The 18,889-nt window shown below is 34.3% G+C and overlaps 3 protein-coding genes across 8 annotated transcripts; all 3 read left to right on the forward strand.

Annotated features, from left to right (window-relative positions):
- Positions 1-78: 78 nt before the first annotated feature.
- Positions 79-6,775, forward strand: LOC105458012. 5 transcript variants are annotated; one of them, XM_011703146.1, is made up of 4 exons: positions 79-248; positions 5,086-5,718; positions 6,162-6,467; positions 6,588-6,775. In XM_011703146.1, exons 2-4 carry the CDS (start codon positions 5,086-5,088, stop codon positions 6,672-6,674), a joined length of 1,026 nt encoding a protein of 341 aa, XP_011701448.1. In that variant the 5' UTR covers positions 79-248; the 3' UTR covers positions 6,675-6,775. The 5 variants fall into 5 exon arrangements, with proteins under 5 accessions (XP_011701448.1, XP_011701512.1, XP_011701366.1 ...); XM_011703210.1 differs by lacking the exon at positions 79-248 and adding an exon at positions 709-775; XM_011703064.1 differs by lacking the exon at positions 79-248 and adding an exon at positions 2,683-4,404.
- A 93-nt stretch (positions 6,776-6,868) lies between these two features.
- On the forward strand, positions 6,869-10,861 carry LOC105458275. Of its 2 annotated transcripts, none has more exons than XM_011703575.1 (5): positions 6,869-7,627; positions 8,729-8,797; positions 9,019-9,105; positions 9,186-9,540; positions 10,109-10,861. In XM_011703575.1, the coding sequence occupies exons 1-5, from the start codon at positions 7,571-7,573 to the stop codon at positions 10,417-10,419; spliced, it is 879 nt and encodes a 292-aa protein (XP_011701877.1). In that variant the 5' UTR covers positions 6,869-7,570; the 3' UTR covers positions 10,420-10,861. The 2 variants fall into 2 exon arrangements, with proteins under 2 accessions (XP_011701877.1, XP_011701790.1); XM_011703488.1 differs by lacking the exon at positions 6,869-7,627 and adding an exon at positions 8,459-8,645.
- A 1,648-nt stretch (positions 10,862-12,509) lies between these two features.
- LOC105458391 lies at positions 12,510-16,783 on the forward strand. The gene is made up of 7 exons (XM_011703700.1): positions 12,510-12,724; positions 14,524-14,710; positions 14,944-15,299; positions 15,623-15,697; positions 15,770-15,950; positions 16,029-16,264; positions 16,367-16,783. Exons 1-7 carry the CDS (start codon positions 12,641-12,643, stop codon positions 16,421-16,423), a joined length of 1,176 nt encoding a protein of 391 aa, XP_011702002.1. The 5' UTR covers positions 12,510-12,640; the 3' UTR covers positions 16,424-16,783.
- Positions 16,784-18,889: the final 2,106 nt, after the last annotated feature.

Genomic DNA, 18,889 nt, shown 5'->3' on the forward strand with positions numbered 1-18,889 from the left:
AAATGGAAAAATGCCGATGACCTTCGAGGCTGATTCGAGAGATGTCGAGAGACGCAGAGAATCCATCTCACTAGTGCTGGTTCTGCCGTCCGACAAGATGCACTTGTTTTCACTTCATCTGTGCTTAGCGACGCGATAAATGACGCGAGAGAACGCATGTACAAGCATATACCAGTGTGATATATAATATTAGTAGCACAGAAGAAGTAACAATCTCTTAACAGACATAATAACTGCTCAATAGAAAGGTAAGATAGATATTTAATTATATTTACACATAAATATACGAGTAACTTCTTGCATCAAAGATCAAATTATAAACTGCATTTAAATTGGAATTTAAGACACAATTTGAACACAGTACAAATTACGCTTTTCTAAGAAATTTTCCGAGTTGCAAAATGACCATTTCTATATCAAAAATTGTGCAACCGGAATTAGCTACACGGTAGGTATATGATTTATTAGAATGTCGACAAATGTCCTCTCTTTCTTTTTTCCTTCTATTTCCGAACGGGATATATTGCTTCATATTTGTAAAATAATGACAAGATTGAATAAGGAGTATAAGGTAGCCATCGATAAACCAAATTGTCTAATATACATGTCACGCAATATATAAGTGCCGCGCTTGCGTACGAAATAGATTACATATTACGCTCTTTTTGTATTTTCTATTTGTGCGATATGGGTATAGGAAGCATGAGCAATCAGTTAACGACTGACGTCGTGAGGTTTGCATCTATATGTGGTTTTGCTCTTAAGAAACAGAAACGTAAGTTTCTTTTAAAATATTCTAGAACTTAATTACATTTATCTTTAAACAAAGATTTTAGTGATAACTTTCGATCAAATAGTGATATCATCGAATAATTTGCTCAAAGTATTGTCTACAATAATTATACCGCCATATATAGAAGTGAATAATTATTGTAATAATACAACGTAAAATTAGTTTTGCTGAATATCTTATATAAGTTTTTATATAAGTTTTTATAAACTTAATCAATGAGACAGAAATTTTTTTCGAGATAAAGTAAAGATTAAGTCAAAAAGTTTATAGATAAAAAATGGATGAATTCTTTATTCTTATAATTTATGTTTAAATTTATTTAAAATGTTTATTAAAGTTATAATTCTAAAATTATTAAAATTTCTTGTTGAAGAATATATATATTATTTGGACAGGATTGCTAAATTTTAATTTTAGATTACGAATCAAAATTCTTTTCTACTTGCCTTTTTAAGTGTAATCTTATCGTATCGTGTATTTTATGAAACATTTCAAAATCCTTGTTGTTCACTAATTATAATCTTTCCATAAAACACAATTGTAGACCGTAGCTAATGAGCGTTCGGTCAAGGCCGAGTCTCTGTAGAGAGGTCTTTAACACCTAAGTGCAGCTTACGCGCGATTGTGACTTATAATGCAGCAATTTATCAAGATACATAACGGCATAACGGCATCCTCACACATCTCGTCAGCGCATTGTCATTAGTTATAATTAGCTGCGATTATTTATCTTACGAGATTATTTTCTTCCGCTACGGTCAGCGACTTGCCGTTGTTTACCTATCAAAATTAAAAATTCATTGTTTATGCACTTTAAGCAACACTCAAGATACAGTACGGACGACTCGCAGGGAAATTTTTTTATATCGCAAATAATTATTTAATTTTTAAACACGTAAGAAAATAGAAATGATTTAACAATAGATGATTACTTAGCTCTATAAGCTTCGTCTCGCCTTATTCCGCTTTAGATAAAAAGTGCGGTACAAATACAGACAATAAATAAGTAGAGACATGCACGGACACGCGAGGCGATAGATAACTATTGACATACGTAGATATACCAGGTAAGTGCAGACATCTTACGTAAAGCAAGCGTGTACAAAAAGAGATGTATGTTACGTACATAACTACGTGAAACTCCATTTATACGTCTTCAAACCGAAATTTCAGTCGAACCGAACAAATCCATAGTGAAAAGATTTGGCATTAAAATACTATTATTTTCTTACGGCGTTGCACGGTAGGATATTTTATCAATCGTTAAATATAAGTAACGTCGAACATTTTTGCGACTCTTGCAATACCTTTTCTCTATTATGCAAAAAAAAATTTCACAATAAATTCATTATTATTAAATTTTTTGTATAATGATTTGAATTTATTTGGATAGTCAAGAAATTAATTGGTACGGAAAAAACTTGTATCTTTTATACGCACATCTTTCGTAGCGAGTTAATTAACAATGAACCTAGTAATCAGAGCGCATCACGAAAATTTGATGACGTATCAACGAAACTGGCTATAAAATTGTTAAAATATGAATGCTATTTTTTATTCGCGCATTTTATTAAAGAACTTAAATATTTTAACTAATTTAACAAATATATTTCTTTTTGTCGAGATATTTGACGTTAAATATTAAATAAAAAAGGAATCAATTTATTCAATATTTTTAATAATTAATACTTGTAAAAAGAAATTATTAAAAAATATTATCATTATGACAATAATGCGACGCTACAATCTTTACTTAAACCCACACCGTTAAGAAAAACGCATACTGGTGTATATAACGGAACCGATCTCGATTACGTATGTGATTACGAAGAGTGAAAGTGAAAGATGGAAGTCGTTTCGCACACTGTAGTCCACGTGGACCTGAACCTCAGGCAAGTTTTCGAAGGCAAGGACGGCTAAGTACCGCGGTTGCTGATCTCCAGACAGGATGCCGAGGCCAATAATCATTTGTCGTGAAAATTAGTGTCCTAATATCGTACGACTGTGATAAAAAAAAAGACATATCTATCAACTTTGTGGTTTAAACATGTGTCAAATGAAAAATCAAAAGTAATAATAATAAAGAAAATAACGAATCAGTGTTAAAAACGTGTTCCAATACTCGTGATTTTAATTTTAATTGCAAATTTTATAATAAATTTGCAATCAATTTTACCCCAGTAAAAGTGTCAATGCATAAGTAACATTTATAGCTGCTTTTTGCAAGCGAAACTTCGAAGATAGAAACAAGATTACGTTCTTCGGTTAATTTCCGGTAAACTTTATTTTAACAAAAATTTTTTGTTTGATGAATTTTAATGTTACAATTTATAATATCGGGAACGTCAGAGTTAAGATTGTAGATTTGTAGGAACATCATACATTTCTAATCAAGTTGAAAATCTTGATACTTTCCTCGGATGATAAAAACCATGTGTTCCTTAGTTTCTCTACCTTCATACGAAGAAGATCATAGAATGCAAACAAGGTGAAATTTGTCGCATCTAAAAATAGAGTGCGTGGTTCGTTAAAACTCGATTGCGCCCAGTAAGACTGTCGTCCGCGTGCGACAAGTGCTCCACTTAAATCGTTTCACGTACGCCTGCATTTTCGCAATCGATAGAAATCTTCGCGCGATATATTATACTTCATGGAAGTAGAAAGTCTTACGCCGTAGGCATGTGCAGTTCAGCGCGATCGCTTTGGAAATTACCGCGACGTAATCAGTCACCGCATGGACTCTCGACTGATATTATTCAATAATCACGTCGTTACTAATGGATATATTAAACATTATATAACTACGAGATTTGCAAGTAATTTTCCAGCATTTCTTATGCGAGTGGATCGCGATACTCGGTGTCTACAAACAATTAACTAGCTGTAATGTTTCGCGAATATCTCATACGTTTAACAACTTTCTTGCTGTCAGAACGTCGATTATCTGTAAAGTGAAACGCTGCAGAGAGTCCGAACGACGACGTTGGAACATATCGGATACTCATCGGATTTCATTGTTTCGCAACACACACACGATAAAGTTCGACCACAAAGCACCATTAATTCGGTGCACGCGTTACGCGTTCGCGTCACGTACTGTCGAAATGGATCGTCGAAATCTTCGAATGTCCGGGAACGAATCGCCGGCATTGGCCGGTAGTCAAGCTCAATCAGCGGCGTGGGCCATCAACCAGCAACAGTCGTATAATGCGTTCGTCGTGTTAGATCGAAGGGAAGCAATTTTCTGGACAATCGTGCGTGAAGGATAGAAACTGCCGTTTTGTTACCGCAAACCATGAGTGACGCATAGACTCTATAGGCGGAAAAGGTTTCGGAATCAAGACTCTCTTGCGTAAAGATTTGATATTAATATTGCTTCGGGATACAGTCTAGAACAGTTGGCTTATGAGTGTTGAAGAAAGTAGCGTGCTGAGTGATTGAATAATGTGTTAAAGAAGATAGTATATTGAGTGATTGAATAATGTATTGAAGAAGGTAGCATGCTGAGTGATTGAATAATTTTTTGAAGAAATGTATATGAGTTCAAAGAGAAGGAATGTTTTAGAACGTGTGTCTGGATTTAAAAGCCATCGGATTTAATTGCCGTCAATGTAAGTCAATGAACAAATATAAATTCATTGCTTAAATAAATTCAAATTATTTTAATTTAATAAGCTATTTAATAAATTATAGAAAATTAAACGAAATACTTGTTTACAAATAAAAAAATTTTAAGTTCTTTTCTACCGAGTTGTAAATACTGAGATACTGACTCTTCAAAAATATCGCAAGTTACACAATTGATTTTGTGAGTAACGGATCGTAATGCTTACAAGCGTTTCGTTCCTCAAACTATAATTGGCAATTTTCCTGTTGCGGTTCTACTTCGACGAATTTACTTTCCTTATTTCACTAAATGATGACAGTCGACTTACGTAATAGCTGCTGATGCTTTTTCGTGCATCACAGTCATCGTTCGACTCTCACTGCGTGACGTTTCTTTGGTCCCATGAAGTGCAGTTTTAGACGAACTCTCTGTCAGTTATGACATTCTTTATACGTAATATACGTAATATCTTATTTTTGTTATATTACATTCGAAAAATGCTTACTAATGTATTAAATAATTAAATAATATAGCTTATTCTCTATTTTTGAAAATATTTTGATAAATTTTCTCATATTTTTCTCTATAAATTTAAATATCTTGATAACTTTATTAATAATTTGTTTATTCCATTAATCTTTTCTGACACAAAATCTTAATCTTACAAATATTTTCTTTTTTGCAGATGTATATGTCACCACTCAATTCCTTTGCAGCCAATTGGTTGCTCCTTTGCTTGATCATTCCATTTTATAGCGGAGCTATGAGATTAGATAGGTCAGATTGGGTCCCTTACGAGGTCAACGATCCCGTGCATCACCAATTTCGACCGATACCAGAACCAGTTTCTTTGAAAGAACAGTTCCGGTCTAATGTCCCAAAACCACAGTACAACGTTTATCATTCTCAGCATAATTCATTGCAACCTGGGATATTTTCTAAGGATCGCTATTCTGAAGACAATGTGAAGCAAAATGCAGCGAAATACATGCCAGAATATCAGCTGGGAGAAGTATACAGACCGTATTATTATTCTCAATTTGTTAAAAGTCAAAGGACTCCTACAAAAGAAAATGCCGCGCAACTTTTGGAGCGCGAGGAAACGCGAGAAATTGACGAGGAAGTAGTGAAGAAAATGAACATGTTAGACAAAATATTGTCTGAAGATACTGACGAGAATGACGTCGAGATGAAGAATTCGGTTGAAGATGAAATTATCGCGGAAATGAACATCCCTGAAGAGACGAAAAGAGTTGTCAGGCAAGTTCGTAGGCATCGGCCAGGATTTTTCTGGACCTTAGCGAGGCTTGCTTTCGAGGTATGAATAATAATACGTTTTGACATACTTTTTAAATATAGCTAGCTAGGCTTTAAAATAAAAATGATAATATGTATTACCAATTTAAATTTTTTAAAAAGTATATATATATGTATATTATTTTAAAAAGGCTTATTCAATATTTTATATATATATATATATATATACATATATACATAAATTTTTATTATATAATGTATATAATAAAAAATTCTATAATGCATATTAATTACTTATAATTACATGGTATAGTTATAATTTTATCTGTCAGAATTATAGAAATACCGTCCCGAATACAGCGATCAATTTTTTTCAGCAGACGTTAGTTAATTCGATGTTTTCTTATTGATAATATTGAAAACTTTGTTCTCCGTCGAGTTTTTTAAGACAAGAGAGAAAGTGGAAGTTTCGCTCCAGCCGATTAATGTTCCGTTTCATTTCAGACATTCAACGACACGCGATCGGCGATTAAACAAATTAGTAATCTTGTCAGTCAAAACATCGAACCGGATCCGACTACACGCCGACCAGCCAATAGTCATCCATTGATGGTTGCCGAAGCGAGAACAATCGCACCGTCGGTTGATCAGAATAATACGTCCACCGACATGACAGATGTTAACGCGACAACAACGACAACCACAGCGGCACCTTTCAGACTCACGTCAACCAATCTGCAAAATTTAATTAGAAGAAATTTGCGTGGATTAGTGAGGCTCTTCAATATCGAATGGCAGGATGCCCTAAATGTGAGTTTTTTTCATTGTATTTGTTTCTTTATACAACTTTTTCTTTGAATATAATATCTTATTAAATTATTGCTTAACAATTGCTTTTTTATAATCTTGATAAATTGCTTGATCTTTCAGCAATCAGAGATATCTGTAAGGGAGTTTCAAAAGGATCTCGGGAATCAAATAGGTAGTTTTCTTCAGGATAACCCAAACGCATTTTAAAACGAAGACAGCATCGCGAGAAGAATTAAATAGATATAATAAACATCAAGGTCAAAAAGTTCCGAATTGTATATAATATAGTGATTCATTTATACATATAACAAGAGGTTTTATAATTTAAAGACTCTTATCAGCCTCTGAAAATAATATTTATATTTTTAATAATATCTACATTTTATTGAATATTTATACAACAGCTCAATTTTCAAATAGAAGAAATAGATTTACGCAAAAATAATTACGTTTCCCTTCATTAAAATTTATTGCACATTTCATTTATTAGATGTAATACGCAGATAAGATGCACACATATTTCTTAACATTACATTGTCCTTCAAATTAAATGAATTCTTTGAGAATGTGCCAAAATAATGATAATGACATAGTTTCTGTTACTTTTGACTCTCTATTCTCGGCTATTGTCTCGACTTTTCAAAGTGATCTATTCATTAAATTACGATGTTGAATAGTGCCGAAATTAGGCCCCAGCTTTGCCTCGAGCGATTACATCATGAACGTTTTATCGTCTGATACCTCCGGGATATCTTACACAATCGTTTTCGGCTTTTAACCCACGCTGAAGTTTCGTGAGTATAAAATAAAGAAAAAGGAGCGGAATAATTTATTCGAATGATCGGCCGGTGAAAGAGGACGAAAGATTGCGACTGGTGTGGCGCGATTGCGATAAGTAGAAAGCACCTTCTTCGTCCGAGGAAACCAGCGCGAATCTGCAGATCCTTAAGCCGGATTGGTCGACGATTCGTGTGGGATCTCGCAGCAGCCCTTATAGATCGACGAAGCGGATCCACGATCCAATCGTACCTGTGTCGACCTGTCTTGAAACTCGCAGGAGTCTGCCATAAGCACGCGATCTACGCTCGAGAAGTGTCGGAAGGATGTTTTGGTGCTGCGGATTTCTAAGCTTTCTTCTTCTACTAGGCGAAACGTATGGCGTAAGTTGCTTTAATAAAAGATACTATAAATAAAGGAAAATAAAATTTAAATGCCAAAGTTTTTTCTTTAATTTAAGCCACGCAGTGTAAAAGGTTACAGATGTGACAGGCTTAATACATATCTCTTTTAGCATCTAAATTTTACAAATAGAAATTTAATTTTCCATATAATAATGGAGCAGAATTCCATTTATTCGAATTTTATTTGTACGAACAAATTTGTGCTCAAATATCTATATAAACTAGCTAAACTCTTGTTATCCGAACTATTCGAATGATAAGAGAGCTCCACGTTATTTGTTTGAACGTCAGCTCTTCTTATCGAAAGTAATAAAAATATACGTCAGTTTCTATTATTTAAATTACTAAGGGAGCTAGTGTATGATTATCGGTTATTAAATGTAATACAAAGACAAACTGACGCAACATTAATATGTCAGCCACCTAAATGCAGTGTAAGTGAAGTTCTATTATTATCCGAACTATTCGGTTATCCGAAAATGTCTTGTCCCCCGACATGAACGAGAAACAAAGTATAAAGTATTGTACTTCAATAAAATAGCAATATTATTTTTCGAAAATTATTGTTTCTGATTTTATTAATACAAGTGCTTATTTTGTTTATTTTTAAAATTATTTAAAAAATTCGAAACATTAAAATTTATCTCTCATAGAAACCTCTGCAAAAGGATATTCTCTTTTAATAAATTATTGTAAAATTATCTCACTCTTAAGGACTGATCGAGGAGGATCGTGTAGCGTAAATTAACCTTTCCAATAATTGACGAAGATTATTCAACATTTTTAATTTGTAAAAAGTGAAAGCTGTGATAAACATGGATCCGTATTTGTACGTGTAGCGATCTACGATGGACCTGTGTACATTTCGAATGGCAAGTTAAGCGTGGGTCGTACTTGTCACACATAATATTTCATTGAAGATATTTCTATGCCGTCTGCTACACAGTTTTCACATGTTACTTTACGAGCAAAAAATACAAGGAATAACTTATCCGAAGTATGTTTTCATGTTGTCGCATAAGGAAGCGAAATTAGTTTCTTCTACTGCAGCATTATTGATCATCATGTATTGTATTTCAGGCCATTTCGAAGAGCAGAGTACGACGTCAAGATGCGCAAAGTGGTCAGCTGATAGACAACATTTTTAATGTAAGCATCATAGCAAGGCTTTATTCAATAAATATTTCAATAATATTTAATCAATTAAATAGTCAATTATTAAACAAATAACGAAATATTAAACAATAAAATCTCTTTGTTAAAAGTACATTCTGATAAATTTAATTAAAAATGGAGAAAAGAAGAATATTTGTTATTTGAATATTTATCAAATTAAACGTTTGCTTTGAAAGAGAGTTTTTACTTTGCAGATTCCGATCACAGCGCTCAGACAAACCGCCTCCGCTGCCCAAATTATTTCGCCAGAGAACATGCAGACGATAGACAGTATTTTAAAGGTCATGTCTATGTAAAATTGCTTGTATTTATATTTAAAGTGCGCTTAATTATTTTCTATAATCAACAAAATTATTTACAGATTCCTGTCTCAACTTTAGAAGCTGTCGGCGCACTTGTAAAAACTACAAGAGAGCAGAGGCAACGAATTCCGGAAAATATTCAAGCTCGTCAAGACAGAAGAGAACGGATCTTGGCTCTAAAGGAGCAGAAAAGAAAGCGAAAAGAGGAAATACAAAATCAGCGGCTGGAGCAACTGAAGAGACCTGTCAGGCAATACAAGGATCCGCTTGGATTAAACGCGTTGAGCGATCTCCTGGTTGGACACCGTGCTGGCGGACTTTTCGGGCATCATTCCGGATTGGGTGGCATCCACGGGCTTCACGGAAACCGTAAGATTGGTCATCACGGTCATGGAATTCATCATGGAATTCATGGTGACTATATGCTCGCTAATTCATTTTCTTAAGGGAAGGAAATACATTATCTTTGAAACTATTGTGTGTGATTAGGATACTGTTATCTATATTGCCTATGCATATAGATAATATATATAGGTATATAAGAATACGGTCAAGATGATGCTACAAATGCTTTGAAGCATTTTCTGTTTGGTCAATTTGTAAAGTTCTCGTTCTGATTGATCAATCAAATGCTTCAAAGTATTTGTAGCATCATCTTGACCGTACCTTAAAATAAATAGTGTGATTAAAATATTCTTATCTCTATTACTCATCCATATAGATGGAATAAATGGATAAATGTATACAGTTATTTAGAAAGAACGGAATTTTTTTACTGAAGTAAAATTTAACTGAATACAACTAAATAATTTTGTTAAATCATAATAATTACGTAGGACGCTCAAACTAGAATAGCAAAACTTTTTAAGTATTGCTATGATGTTCTAGCGTCTCGGCAAAACTTTTTCCGTGTAGATATAAATGTTAAAAGCATTATATAAATAGATATAAATGTATCATTCTTTGTATATTGTTGTTAAAGGTGGACATCGTCCGCAACATACCTACGAGGTCCACGAAGATGTTAACGAAGACACATCTTTCTCCTGGCACGGTCTGACCGCTGGATTTGGCAGTTTTACTGGAACCCGACCTTCTAGCACTTCTATCAAAATCGAGAATAAAGTCGCTCCTAAGGAGAAGAGACAGAAAATCTCCAAGTATCCAAGCGACAACGTGAATTTGCAAAATAAGATCGTAAAGATTAGAAATAAACCGATACGCAAATATGATGACCCGCCATTGGAAAATAAAATCGCTCCGAGAAACGGAAGAATAGTATTTGTGCAATAGTGATGTAAATACGCGATAACAAAACAACGTGAGATGTAACCTTTATTCTTGGTTTCAAGTATTCGTTAATTAATTTTATCACACTACATATTTCATTTTTTTTTAATTCTTATCCTGAGTGTAAGAGACTCTAAAAAGACGTACTTTATTATAAATCTATTAAATTAATATAGAAAATATTTTATATAGTTAAAATAATATGTAATATATATACACATATAATTACTAATGTAACATGGTGCAAATATAAGTAATTGTCTTTTCAAGCTTGAAACATTATGATTTATGTGTACATTATAACCATAAATTTTTATTTTCAACTTTAGAATCTTTACACTTTTTTATTTTATCTAAATCAATAAACTCTAAAACGTGCTTGTAACTAATTTTTTATAGAAAAAAATAAATTTTTCGATGATATTCAGTGTGTTCACTGATAAAAGATCTTTATTTATTTTTTAATATTAAAATATAGAGATTAATTGATAGGAGATTGCCAGTATATACATATATTGTGCATTGAATGACTTAATTATTTATAAATAATTATGATCAATGATTCATATGTAATATACAAAGCTCTTGCTTAACAGTAAGATGACAATTTTCATATGAACGCATCGAAAAAACAAGTGCAATAAAATGCTAATACATGATTCCTATTAATAGCGATTGCAAGAATTTCTTCGAGAACCTTTGATAAACGCGAATGAACTTGGACGACACTTACACGTAACGTAATGAATTCAGCGTACAGGCACTAACGCAATCTCAAATTTAATTTTATTTGACTGTCACGAAGAGAACAATGTCTCATTAGAAATCCTAATTGGTATAAGCACGACTTAACGTGGAATATACATATACGCAGCATGTGAAATCAATCCTTGACCTTCGAGTACACTCTATTTCTGCATCGTAATGCAAGACTCGTGTGTCACACGTGTCCACGAACGTCGTTGGAAATATGCGCAGTTTTTTTACATTTATTTTAGTTTTTGTTCTTTTAAATATCTGCAACATATATAAATTTCATATTTATAAAACTATAGTTTTTTTAAATATTTTATTATTAGTTTATTTGAATTAATTATTATACAATAATATAATGTACAAAATGTGTATAAAAATGACGTTAAATGCAATTTATTGCAGCATCTTTATTTTTTAAATATTTCTTTTATATAAATTATATTATGCATATATAAAAATTTAATATCAAAATTATTAAAACAATAAAAGGCTATTTATATAAATCATCCAAACAAATATTAATATTGAACAAATATCATCATAAAATCAATGCGCATTATCAAATATTATAAAGATATTTGTATTTTAACGAATATTTTTGCAAAATATTTTACCAATAAACAGAGAAACTGTGTGTATATTTGATAAAACATTATAATATTTTTTACCACAGATTGAAATAAAAAGCTAATTACAAATAATTTTTCCAACCAAACGTTCCCATCCAATCAAGATTCATATTAGATTTATTAAAATGTTTTTATTTTATTTCCGCTATTTTATTAATATATACATGTACTATTAGTATTAATTACAGCAAATCAAGTTATAATATATAAAAAAACTGTCAAAAATAAATAACAGCTTTTATTGTTCATTCTAATGCGATTTAATAGATTAGAAACTTAAGTTCTGCATCGTAATAGCAATTCTAATTTTCGGCACATGTTCGTAAACAAAGATAAAGATATATTTTCTTAGGTACGAAAAACGAAGCGTGCAAACAAACGACGTTCTTCTTTAACAAATTGCATTCTAAATATTGAACACTCTTGAATAATACTGATAATGATAAGTAGACATTTGAAGGTTTCAAGATAAAAAATATTCTAGAATAAAATTACTTTTTATATAAAATATCTTCTAGATGCACACAATAATTTTTATTTCAACAATTTTTTCCTTCAAATTTGCATTGATTGATTTGTATGAAAAAAAATTCATTAAATTATTCATCTTACATGTTTGCGTTATATTAGTCATCATAAACGTTTACAGGATAAATTATTTGGACTCTGTATCACATTGCACTACATGTGAATCCGCAGTTCACCGAACGGTGAATACGCGGATCTCGTTGAGTTTATCCCTTCCAACGGCAGGTGACTAAGAAATATCCTCCGGTGAGACTGAGAAATCACTGCCTACCTGCCTACTCGGTCTCAATCCTCCGTCAGTAAACCCGAAGATGTCGTTCAGTGTGGTGGCTAACTGCCTACTTATTTTTATAGCTTTAGTCAATGGAATGCCTCAGAAGGAAAAGGATGAGTCTGTGAGTAAAAAAATTTTTGTTATTTTGTTTGTTGTTATCTTTCACAAAGTGTTTTAATTTTCTTCAATACATGAAAGTTGACTTATTAAGTCTTATCTATTATGTGGAAAGAAAGCAATTTATAGAATGATTTATTGTCAGTACAAATATAACTTTATTTAGAATATTAGATTTATATTAAGATAGGGTATTATTTATCTTATATAAAACGCTAAATCAAGTTTATTTTCTGTCGAAGTATAAAGTATTAAACTTTGTGAAAATAAAACCTAGTGCAAGAAGCTAAATCAAAATGCGACTTGGCGCTCACAATTGATTACGAAATTATACGAAAAAAACTATACGTGTTACGAAAATGTTAGAGCAACGTGCAGAATGGAATGAGAAAGGTATTATTACGCCGTTTCTACGCCACAGATGATGAAATGAAAAACTGAATGTGAGCATGTATTCCCTGCATGCGAACCAGTCAATTACGTAAAATATGCATAAGCTACTAATGGACAAGATGAAATCCGCATCTGAAATAAACGACAAACAATGACGCGCAGCTCAATCTTCAATTAACATAAATATTTTTGTGTATTTAGTGCAAAGTAATGATAAGTTTGCGTTGTTTATGCGAAACTTCTGGACGTGACGCATATCAATATTACATCCTTGATTCAATCGAATTTGCTTAATCACGAGCCGATAATTGCGAGCGCAGTTCTGCGTAGCCGTAGTATCTCTGACGTCAGCATAAACTATTAGACTTACAAAGAAACGCATTGATGCCTTGCTCCAGAAGAACTGATTCCATGTAGTCGGTTGCTTCGAGAGGAAAAGTTACATCTTAAGCCGGTTAGATAATCAGACTCTCTTGTAGAGAGAGAAAGGATCGCGGAAACGATATAGAAGGTTGCATAAAACTTAATTGTTATGTTGTTTAATTAGTCGATTGTTATTCAGAAATGTTCCAAAACGCTATAACACAATCGTAATTAGTTAAGGCGAAAAAAAATTACGTCAAGGCGATTAGAGCTGCGCTGGTAAGAAACCGCAGAATATGAGCAACAGAGTCGCGTTCTTTATTCATAAAGGTGAACGGCAAAAACCGAGACAGCTCAAAGCTTTGTGTAATATATAAGTTCACATAGCTAACAAACATAATAATAAAAGTAAAGGAAGTGCAGAGTTCAAGCATAATTATAACGCTTATCGTAAATCTTCAGCATGCTGTGGAAATTTTTTCTGTCCGATAATATCCCCCCCAGCCATTAAAAACATTCCACGCTACCTGAAAGTAGCCCGGTATCCATTTGTTATCGCGCCATTGCATTTTTTTTTTTACATATCTCGCCCACCTTGAAATAATCTTTACAACGTCGGAGGTGAACGGTAAATTCGGTTAAAGCCACGCCACACGAATCTCAATGTCGACGCATCAAATTTCACGTTTGGAATTTCGCTACCGTTCTTTTCGGGTCCGCAGTATCCAGCGTGAAAGGAAAAAAAAAGTAATCGATGGAAATTGTTGTATCGCGCAACGGTCACGGTCACTAGTCTCGAAATTATCCGGAACGTCTGCAATTGATGAAACTCGCGTGTAAACTCTTGGAAAAGAACCGGCTCTTGCGGTAGAGAAGAGACGGAAACGTATATAATTACAATTGCATTGTCAGCTACAATCTAGATATGGAATATGTAAGATTAGAGATAAGATTGAGGTAACTCTATTTATGTAACGTGATCCCTCTCGCTAATGCAAGTTTTCAGTTTCGACAAGCGAATTTCATTTTCCATTTTTACTTGTGCAGCCTCCATTTCTTCAATTTACTGACGGAGGAATCCGGCTGAACTTTGGCGGGTATCATGCTGAAGCTGGACTCGGCGGTCTTCTACGTGGCACGGGTGGTGGACTTTATGCGAGCGCGGGAACTCCGTGGGGTGCACACGCTGGCGCGGGATTGGGCGGTCAATTAGGAGGAGACGGCGCACCTCTTGGTGAGCATTGAGAATGAAAGAGATGTACATATAGTATAATATTGATGTCAAAAATTTTGTGCTAAAAAATTGCGCGAATTTAAGTCTGAAACTTTAGCAAAAAGATGACAAAGCATGCAGCTGCTGCAAACCAACACGGTCTCAGTATTTTCATTTAAAAAAATGAACGTGTATTAAGCAAACTGCAAACATCAAATAAGGTCACGCACAAACGCATGCAAAAATCACTTCAGGCGGCGGTTTGTATGCCCGCGCTGGACTCGGCCGTGGTGCACCAGAAGCGGCGGCTGGCCTCGGCGGAAGACTGGATGGCAGTAGACGGTCGCTGAACCCGATCGCAGGTGGCTTGTATGCAGGGGCAACTCCGGGCGGCGGTCCAGGACCGGGCGTGTTTCTCGGCGGTGGTCTCGACCAACCCGGATTTGACGGGATCATAAGTGGCAGCGTGCCTAGCGAAGCTGGCTTAAATCCACCTGCGGCTGGTGCGGATGCGTCTACCACGCCGGCGAGTGCGGATGCAGCTACAAAAGCGCCGAAGGGTCGCACGAATATACAGATCATACGTTCGAGGAAGGAGAAGGAGAAAGAGGTTTCAATTGCGATTTCATAGCTTATAAGTATACTCTAACTTTTACTCTGCGAGCGATATGGGATACAGCATTCTGATTTTTTCCTAGGTCTCAAATACGATACCTAAACGAGAAGTTGAGACACGCGTGGAAGAGCATTGACAGTCTTCCAACGCAGCTTCCGTAGAATAGTAGTAATTTAGTATAGCTATCGCCTTAATAAATCGTATTTTAAGTTTATATTGGACTCTTGGGATATATATGTATGCTTTAACCCGTCGATCATCTCTTTGCAAAAATATATTCGTGGGATGTCGTCTTTAAATGAATCTATCGAACGCAGAAGGTGGTACAAGCTGACGCGACGGCACGAGCTGATGCGCCTGCAAGTGAGAAGACCGAATCGCGAAACAAGGAGGTGAGAATTGATCAAACATTTTGATCGTCGGATTAAAAAAAAAAGCTACCAGAGAAATTTTTCTTGTGACAGACACGACGTGAAGTGCCATACGCAGTCATGGCACCCGCAGCGGAAGTGGGCCTGGTCAAATCGATCTCTGTTGGGGTAGCGCCAGCCGTGAAAACCGTCGCGGTGGTCCCGGTGCCTGCAGCTGCTGCAACCGCGCAAGGCGCAGGTCATGCCACCGTCGACACAACAGTTACAACAGTTGGTGAGCAATCATTGCTACTTACTGCTTCTCTGCACTTGCTCGAACGGCATTCCGTGTGAGCAATCCTTTCTCTTCCAGCGAATCCGAATGTAGTCATTCCAAAGCCCGTGCATCCACGCTGGTACTTTCGAAAGAGATTCTGGACCGGCCCTAGGAAAGCGGTTTACGTTGCTCCCGCAGCAACGGCTGACACTCAAGGCTCTCCTTCGGAAATAGTCGGCGGACTCTTTGTCAACGCGGTGGGGGACGGCGGCGGCACGGTTGCCGCAGGCAAAACTTATGCCGGCGGATCCTTGTTCGATGATATTTTCAACGTAAGTCGACGTTTCCGCTTCTGCCATTAATATCTTGTTCATTACGAGCGTTGCGATCTGTGTGAGTTATGTAGCTTTTAATGAGTCGAACTTCATTTTCAGATCCCGATTTCTACGTTGTCCGCTGTTAACCAACTGCTGAAAAACAACGTCGGCTGAGACCTCACCGTGGCACACGTTACTGCTCATAAATCCACTTAAAATACTATATACATATAATAGACGATTGCATAATAATCGTCATCGTGCAATATACACAGACGGAAGATGGAAGACTAGGAGGTCCTTCGAATATATTTAGCAAATCCATTTGTCGCATATTCAGCTCCTTTTGACGGAAGATGTTTGTTCTGTCTACTTACAAATGCTGTACACATATTATGCCACCTCGTGGTTCTCTGTACGTGATTAGATTATATCGACCGGCGATCCCGTGAATACCATAGTATTTCTTTACCTGAATCATTTGCAAGAAAAGTCGCTGTACTAATAAAGTTTTATACTTAAAAATTTATTAATTATTTCTGCGTTTTATTTCGGAATATTCGGATACGTATATTATTCCTTTGTGTACCTAATATATAGAGTACACGAAAATATCACGATACACGCGCTCCAAAAATATTTCAACGCGCCACCAAGAATGGAAAAAATATTTCGGATTTATTGTTCAGTGTTTGTATATTGCCACAAATATAATCATAAAACGCTCGCTTTTGGCCACAAGCGCGTTATTTTATTTAAAGAGATAATTAAAAATAAAAATAAAATGCAATCATTACAGAAAACGTATACGAAAAAAGACAGTAATAATATTTAATTAGAGTCCACTCCTCTCTCAACAATAAAGACCAGTCTGTACACCGCGCTTAAGTAAACTAGATGTTCGTGCGGATCTCTGAAAAGTCTTCTGATTTTGCATCTTTCTCGATTTATTGAGTAATTCTCTTTATTAATCTGATGTTGCATAATTATTAAGTATGTTAATTATAAATAGATGTCTGAGCAAAAATGGCAAAACCAAGAAACGGTAAAAATAAAACGCTAATTCTAATATACGTAAACGAAATGTGCATCTATATTATACCTTCATATACGTCGTACAAAGACACGTATACAAATGTGCAATACAAAATGCAATGGTAAACCGAGAGTATCTCTGCCAAGAAAACATCTTCTAATAGACCGTTTGGAACTGGAGTTAAAATTTTAGATTCCGTATATCTATACGGATATATGCAGAAGAGGTTGCCTATGCCCGGACGATCCGTACATAAAGGAGAAACTTTTAATACAGTGACAAATAATATACTTCACTACTTAATTAAAACGTAATAAGTTAAAACTATTTTTATTTTTATATATCAGTATCTTTACTCGAGAAAAATATAAATCGCATGTAATAGCCTCAGAATAAATTAATTTTCTTATTGTTAGTCGTATCTTTTTCGTTATATTTTTGGGCCATTTAATCTGTCTTAAAGTAATCTATAAGAAAATAAAAATACAATTTACAATAGCACTGCACTAACCGATTCGCATATTATTTTGCACGGGTGAATTTTTTTTTGTCGAAAAGAACAGTGTTATCATTGCATTTAAGTATTATTATTTAGGTATGCAAATAACCAGCGATATCGTTTGCGCTATCAGGAAATTGCAAAATAAACTGTGTGACCTTAGTCATAGTTTCAAAACCGTATTTTGCAAAAATTGACGGTGAGCGAATGTTGCAATAATTTCTACTAAATTACTGAAATTTAACGAACCTATAATCATTTCTCATCTATGTACGTACCGAATATACTAACATAGTTTAATATTATACAGCGAATATAAGAAATATTACATGTAAAGTACGCAATGTAAATTATATTATACAGGGTGTTCCACCTCTACGCATTTTCTTTTAAGAACATGTTTCTGAGACAATTTTGAGTCGAAAATCCTAATACAAAAAAGTCGAGGCTATAACTCTTTTCAAATTATAAACGATTTAAATTAACTAATATTAGCAGCTGAAAATCACGCACTCAGGCACGGCACGTCCGATGGCCTCTTTTTTAAATATCAATACACGAAACTAACTTCGTAACTATGTATGTGTCGTGCCTGAGCGTGCAAATTTAAGCCGCTAATATTGGTTAACTTAAAATCGTTTATAAATTGAAAAGTATTATAGCCTCGACATTTTTGTATTAGGATTTTCGACTGAAAATTATCTCAGGAACACGTTCTTAAAAAGAAATGCGGTAGAGGTGAAATACCCTGTATACATACATGTATATGTACAACAATACAACTGTGTAATGCGAAAAATCAATTTTCATACTTAATAAATTTACTTTAATTGCGTAATTATTTAGAACATTGTTAATTTTAAAAAAATATTCGAGACAATAATGACAGAATTATAAAACAACAAAAATAAAATGTTGAATATAATATAGCGTGGATATAACATGAATATGCAACGTGAACGTTTAAATATTTTTTATACCGTGCATACGCGCACACGTAATATAGTAAACTAGAATAAATTATTTTTATACTATAATATATCTCTAATTAAGAAAAATATGTGAATATGCATATCGCTGGCAATAGTTTTAAAACAAATAAATT

Source organism: Wasmannia auropunctata, unplaced genomic scaffold, assembly GCF_000956235.1.
Source record: "Wasmannia auropunctata unplaced genomic scaffold, wasmannia.A_1.0 LD336116.1, whole genome shotgun sequence".
Classification (NCBI taxonomy): Eukaryota; Metazoa; Arthropoda; class Insecta; order Hymenoptera; family Formicidae; genus Wasmannia; species Wasmannia auropunctata.

Excerpts from the sequence above, each read along its gene's own strand:
- LOC105458012 (XM_011703146.1), top strand. The coding sequence starts at position 5,086 with ATGTATATGTCACCACTCAATTCCTTTGCAGCCAATTGGTTGCTCCTT. Across the intron at positions 5,719-6,161 it reads TAGCGAGGCTTGCTTTCGAG|ACATTCAACGACACGCGATC; the intron begins GTATGAATAATA and ends GTTTCATTTCAG. Across the intron at positions 6,468-6,587 it reads AATGGCAGGATGCCCTAAAT|CAATCAGAGATATCTGTAAG; the intron begins GTGAGTTTTTTT and ends TTGATCTTTCAG.
- LOC105458275 (XM_011703488.1), top strand. The coding sequence starts at position 8,577 with ATGCCGTCTGCTACACAGTTTTCACATGTTACTTTACGAGCAAAAAAT. Across the intron at positions 8,646-8,728 it reads CAAGGAATAACTTATCCGAA|GCCATTTCGAAGAGCAGAGT; the intron begins GTATGTTTTCAT and ends ATTGTATTTCAG. Across the intron at positions 9,106-9,185 it reads CGATAGACAGTATTTTAAAG|ATTCCTGTCTCAACTTTAGA; the intron begins GTCATGTCTATG and ends AATTATTTACAG.
- LOC105458391 (XM_011703700.1), top strand. The coding sequence starts at position 12,641 with ATGTCGTTCAGTGTGGTGGCTAACTGCCTACTTATTTTTATAGCTTTA. Across the intron at positions 14,711-14,943 it reads AGGAGACGGCGCACCTCTTG|GCGGCGGTTTGTATGCCCGC; the intron begins GTGAGCATTGAG and ends AAATCACTTCAG. Across the intron at positions 16,265-16,366 it reads TGTTCGATGATATTTTCAAC|ATCCCGATTTCTACGTTGTC; the intron begins GTAAGTCGACGT and ends CTTCATTTTCAG.